Source organism: Beta vulgaris, chromosome 2, assembly GCF_026745355.1.
Source record: "Beta vulgaris subsp. vulgaris cultivar EL10 chromosome 2, EL10.2, whole genome shotgun sequence".
Taxonomy (NCBI): Eukaryota; Viridiplantae; Streptophyta; class Magnoliopsida; order Caryophyllales; family Amaranthaceae; genus Beta; species Beta vulgaris.
The window spans coordinates 35757555-35763554 of record NC_079203.1 but is presented as its reverse complement, the minus strand read 5'-3'; the positions used below and the strand labels follow the sequence as shown (position 1 = coordinate 35763554).

General features: G+C 37.4%; 1 protein-coding gene and 1 non-coding gene across 2 annotated transcripts; both read left to right on the top strand.

The window, feature by feature from the left end:
* The first annotated feature begins 11 nt into the window (after positions 1-11).
* LOC104886843 (uncharacterized) lies at positions 12-1328 on the top strand. Its single transcript, XR_007271276.2, has 2 exons — positions 12-738; positions 883-1328. It is a non-coding gene; the product is annotated as an uncharacterized LOC104886843 (transcript).
* A 1498-nt stretch (positions 1329-2826) lies between these two features.
* On the top strand, positions 2827-5224 carry LOC104886844 (amidophosphoribosyltransferase, chloroplastic). The gene has a single exon (XM_010671374.4). It carries the CDS (start codon positions 3163-3165, stop codon positions 4858-4860), a length of 1698 nt encoding a protein of 565 aa, XP_010669676.1. The 5' UTR covers positions 2827-3162; the 3' UTR covers positions 4861-5224.
* Positions 5225-6000: the final 776 nt, after the last annotated feature.

Genomic DNA, 6000 nt, shown 5'->3' with positions numbered 1-6000 from the left:
TCGTGCTGGAATACAGGACGTCCCAGGCCTACCTCTCTCCAGACCTAGCACTAAAGAACCGCCCCCCCTCTTCCCCCCTCCCCGTTTCATCCCAAAGGGTTACCCCAGAAATCGATCTATGGCCTCCTTTCTGGGATTTTGGCAGGAACAGGGGTCTTAGGTTAAGTTGGCAAGTTGGGTAGTGAAATAACCCATTTTGTGAACTGCAAGCCTCATCGATAATTCCATGAGCTGCTGGTCAAACTGTCAAACTGATGCTAGCCCTAGGAGGGCACATGCACTAGTGAAGTGCAGTCCATCTGTCTGTGTGTGCTTAATCAAAAGAACCTCACCCCTATTTGTTTTCCCTCGTTTTGGACTCCCAGCATCGTATAGGTCTTCTAGATTTTGTCGAGGTGATCATTGTTGTAGGAATTTCAGTGTTTGGTAACTGCTTATTAACAGCATTCTAGCAATAGAAGATTAGCTACCTCTGAAGCACACAAACCTTTGGAAACTTAGGTTTTCTGGTTTTCGAATTGTTTCCGTGTGGAGCCAAGGTCTATTCTCATGCTACTGAGCTAAGATTTCCCTGTTTGTAAAATGTTTTCATTTCTGAAACCCAGCCATTGTTGTGTTATGGCCCAACTAAGAACTAACTATTATTGTCTAAATCAGGTCAAGTCGACGCGATCCGTTTGGGGATCAGCAGGGCATTACAATGTTGGGAACCTGGATTGCGTCCTCCACTCAGAGAAGGTATAATCAGCCTTATTGAGTTCTGTAGTCTTTCAAACCTATTGCATGTTTTTAACATTCTTTTTCTGCTACTCTGTATTCTTTCCTTCCGTCTAACTGATTATGTTCTACCTGATAATCCAATCAATTTGCATTGCTTTTCAGCTGGGTTTTTGACAAGAGATCCTAGAGTTGTGGAGCGGAAAAAGCCGGGTAAAGCAAAAGCACGAAAGAGCTTCCAATGGGTCAAGCGTTAATGTGTATCATTTCGCAACACCCTCGATTGTCATGTTTGTTGCCAGGAAATTCATTCGGCCCCCTATGGAACTCATAGCTCTCTCAGTTTAGTTTTAGTTCCTTGCTCTATAAAGTCCTTTTTCGTTGCTTTTACGAGTACTAGAGTAAATTTTTTGTTATTTCATCCGAGGCAGAACATGAAGTTCTAAATTTGGTAATTAACCTTGAAATCTGCAATCAATACCTCCATAAAACACGGCTGTCTGCATGGTTGCATAGCCGTTTCATGTATACAAAAGGCAAAAAGTGATGATGTATGATGGATTTATACCAACTTGTGAGGGCGCCAAGCCAAAAGTGCCAAGCTTTGTTTTTTTTTTTGGGAGTGGATGATTTGTGCTTCTAATCTATTGTTGTTAACAAATTGTAGCCAGAAAGATAGGATGGAATAATTCTTGAAAATGACTTTTGAGTTGGAGATTTGAATTGATACTAGATTACTAGTACTATGAAATGAAATATATTTATATTTTGGGTGGATCATAATAAATGGAGGGACAATTTCCTGGAGTTTGATTATTCTTCCATGTCAAAAAAAGGCAATTAACCCTCTCCAACAAATAACCCAAAAAGAAGCCAATGGATTTGGGTAGCTTATTTGAATTGTGTATCGAGAGATTCTTTTTTTAAGATGAGAAAATTTAAAGTCTACTTAGGCTACTTGTACTTGCAACTTTTTATAATTAAGTTTGACTTAGACATATTTAACGGTGAAAGTATTAAGGAAAATGATATACATAGCCCTTAGGTTATGTATAAGAAGTTTAAAATAGAAATAAAAATTTGAATCAAGCATTTATTATCTCGAATGATGTGAAATTTTGTCATCAATTTATAAACTATTTTCATTTTAAGACATGTATTTAATGTTTATATGTAGCCCTAAATAACATTATCCAAGTATTAAACATTAAAGATAGTCTTCATTTATTGTTATGGTGAAGGTAATTCGTGAGTTATATGATCTTCAAAGAGAAAAATGTCGAGTGTTTCCTATCTTAAGTGGGTAGAGCGCTCTCCCTTGGCCCTTGAGGTCAGGGGTTCGATCCTTATCTTGGGCTAACTTAATTTCCTAATAAAAAAATAAAAAAAAAGAAAATGTCGAGTTATACTTAACAACCAAATTGTAAGGATATTTAATTAACATTACTTAGTATCTACTAGTTGCCCCATTGTAAAAACACCTATCTATTACGATTTTTATAAAAAATTAAAATATAAAAATGATCATATAATATCGAGTTTTTATTTTTATTTTTTATACAAACACTACGAATTGATTACTTTCACAAAGAGCCTTATATTTCCCATCTCATAACTATGCTTCCCATTTTTGAATTACTCTCATATGTAATTGCAACACATTTCATGAAAACTCCAATGTCGGCGATTCACTATCGTTTAAACATCGAATCAACAAATCGAAGACATAGAGGGTTTTTAATAACTCGTTTGTCGTTGTAATGGTAGTTTTTATCCTTAATTTATTAGTAATTTGCACACTAGGATTTTTCAAATTTAGATGACTATTTCAATTAAACAAAACTTCTTTCCTCACATGATTATATTTTTCTCTAATTGTGAACATTGTCAAAGATTCAAAGTAAGCACAATAAAATAATATAAAGGAAGCAAGTTAACCAAATCTTAATTTTGAAAACTTTAAGAAAAATAATCAAGTATATGAAAATATCCAACGATAAGATAACAATTATATATTCTTATCCAAAAAAAAAAATATAACAATCATATATTCACATGTCAATTTCCAATGAATTTGAGAACCCTACGCCACATAGTAAAAAAGATAAAAAAAATACTTATTCCGATAAGAATTTTAAACTCACACCGCAATTTCATAATTTTATTTGGTTATATAATCTCCACAAACGCAGCACTTTACAGCCACTTACCCCCTACAGTCATCCTCAAACGCTGCGTTTTAAACTGAATTCAATTTCCCTCCTCTTGACTCTTGAGGGTCTTCAGCCGAAAACCACTCCTCTCTTATCTCTCTCTCTCCTCAAAACCCTAGCCCGCCATAACCAATAACCAATAACCCTCCATTAACACTCACTTCATTTTCTCTCTCCTCCCTAAAAACTTTCAATTTTCTCTCTCCTCAAAAAATCTCAAAAACATTCATCAATGGCGTCTACAGCTCTGCGCTCACCTGCTCTCCAAAACTCATCTTTTCTCTCTCATCATCCTTCCTCTAAAACCCTCCAAAAACCCTCATTTTTCCCTCTTTCCCCTCCTTCAACCCACAAAATCACCCCTCTAAAATCCTCTTCTAACTCGAACCCCACCTTTTTATCCGCAAAAAAAGACAACCCATATGATGAATTCGTGGATTCCGATGAGAAACCTCGTGAAGAGTGTGGTGTTGTCGGAATCTATGGCGACCCAGAAGCTTCTAGACTCTGTTATCTTGCACTTCACGCACTACAACATCGTGGGCAAGAAGGTGCTGGTATTGTGACTGTAAACGACGGCGTTTTGCAGAGTATAACTGGTGTTGGTTTAGTTTCAGAGGTTTTCAATGAATCTAAGCTTAACCAGTTACCGGGTCAATCAACGATTGGTCATGTTCGTTATTCAACTGCTGGGTCTTCTATGCTTAAAAATGTGCAACCTTTTGTTGCCGGTTACAGGTATGGGTCAGTGGGTGTTGCTCATAATGGTAATTTGGTTAATTATAAGGCTTTGAGAAATATGCTTGAAGATAATGGCTCTATTTTTAATACTAGTTCTGATACTGAATGTGTTCTTCATTTGATTGCTATTTCTAAAGCTAGGCCTTTCTTTTTGAGAATTGTTGATGCTTGTGAACAGTTGGAGGGTGCTTATTCTATGGTTTTTTTGACTGAGGATAAGCTTGTGGCCGTCCGAGACCCGTATGGGTTTCGCCCGCTTGTTATGGGGAGAAGGAGTAATGGTGCTGTTGTTTTTGCTAGTGAGACTTGTGCACTTGATTTGATTGAGGCTACTTATGAGAGAGAAGTGTACCCTGGTGAGGTTTTAGTTGTGGATAAAGAAGGAGTTCAATCCTTGTGTTTGATGCCTCACCCTGAGCCGAAACAGTGTATTTTCGAACATATATACTTTTCGTTGCCTAATTCGATTGTTTTTGGGAGGTCGGTTTATGAGTCTAGGCGGGAGTTTGGTGAGATTTTAGCAACTGAGTCGCCGGTTGATTGTGATGTGGTTATTGCTGTGCCGGATTCTGGGGTGGTTGCTGCTCTTGGGTATGCTGCAAAGGCGGGTGTGCCGTTTCAGCAAGGTTTGATAAGGTCACATTATGTGGGTAGGACGTTCATTGAGCCGTCCCAGAGGATCAGGGATTTTGGGGTAAAGCTTAAATTGGCACCAGTGAAGGCTGTTTTGGAAGGGAAGAGGGTGGTTGTTGTGGATGACTCGATTGTTAGGGGTACCACGTCTTCAAAAATTGTTAGGTTGATCAAGGAAGCGGGAGCGAAAGAGGTACATATGAGGATCGCGAGTCCTCCCATCATTGGTTCTTGCTATTATGGTGTCGATACTCCTAGCTCTGAGGAGCTCATCTCAAATAGATTAAATGTGGAGCAAATTAGGGAGTTCATTGGGTCTGATTCACTTGCGTTTTTACAGCTTGATAGTTTGAGGAAGTTGCTTGGTGGTGATTCACCAAATTTTTGCTATGCTTGTTTTTCAGGGAAGTACCCTGTTGAGCCTAAGGAATGGAAAGTTAAAAGTATAGGTGATTTTGTTGATGATGGCTTGACTGGAGTTATCGATTCTATCGATGGTGGTTGGGTTACAGGTCCTAGATTCCAGAAAGCCGAGGAAGTCGCTGGTCCTTTATAGCCATTCTAGATTGATTTTTCAACCTGTGATCACGATAGAAAACGATCACACCCCCTTCTCCCCCTCCCCCTCCCCCTCCCCCCTATTTTCTACTTTGCTTAGAGGAGTATAGAGAAGTTGGATATAGAATTCATAATAATGCATAGCTAAACAAAACGCCAGTCGTGTCGGAAGCGCTGATTCATTCCACCGATGCTTCTGGCTTGATTCCTTTTCGCTATTTGTGACAAAGGAAAATGAAGAATGACTCTAAAGATGCACAAGTTTTTACTGCTGCTGCTAATTATTGGATTTCTACAACTTGATTTCTATGTCCTCTTGTACTCTTGCTTTGATAAATATACAAGGTTGCTTGACCTCGTAATTTCGTGCTCCTTTTTTATTTTAACTGTGACTGCTTTGGTAAGATCAAATCATTGTCCAATACACCTTGAGTTCAATTTAGTCTTTAACTGGTTATGTTTGTTTTTCTTGGATTAATAATTAAAAAGAAAAACTTTTTAAGTAAAGATTGTTGGAAAATTTGTTTGTTTTAAATTTTTTATGGAAGTATTTGGTGGTATTAGAAAGCGTTTTGGTGGTTTGAGAAACTGTGGAAGTGTTCTAGTGTGTCAATTTTTCCAACTTCCTGGCACCATGTGTTTAGGTAATCCTTTTGTTCGCAAAAAAAAATCCTAATCTTCTAGTGGTGCAAGATGTCTTAGTGGTATAAAGTATAGCCATGATATTTGGAAATGCCTACATATCACTATCAGAGATTCGTCACTCTTTCCCATTCAAAAGATCTACTCATGGAGTGATCAGTGATGGGTGGGCTCTTATTATTTTCTTTGATAAATTTCTTATATTTTTTATTTCTTTTTCTTTTTAATTATTCATAATTAGATTGGACACTTGTCAAGTAATGAATGTGACTCTAAATTGTCATACGCCACATATAAGGATCCTCTCAAACGAGTGGAACCTCCATTCAATAAAATGAAAGTGTGAACTATAGGTAAAAATTCTACAAATACTTCATGAGATAATAGTGATTTTAGGGCATGCTTATATCAAAGTAATGCATCAAAAGGGTAATGAAAACTAAATAGAGTAAAGTTGAATTTAAGTGGTATTAGAAGCCTATCTCTTAATTGAGGT

Bases quoted from the DNA above. Each gene is read 5' to 3' on its own strand.
- LOC104886844 (XM_010671374.4), top strand. From the start codon at position 3,163: ATGGCGTCTACAGCTCTGCGCTCACCTGCTCTCCAAAACTCATCTTTT.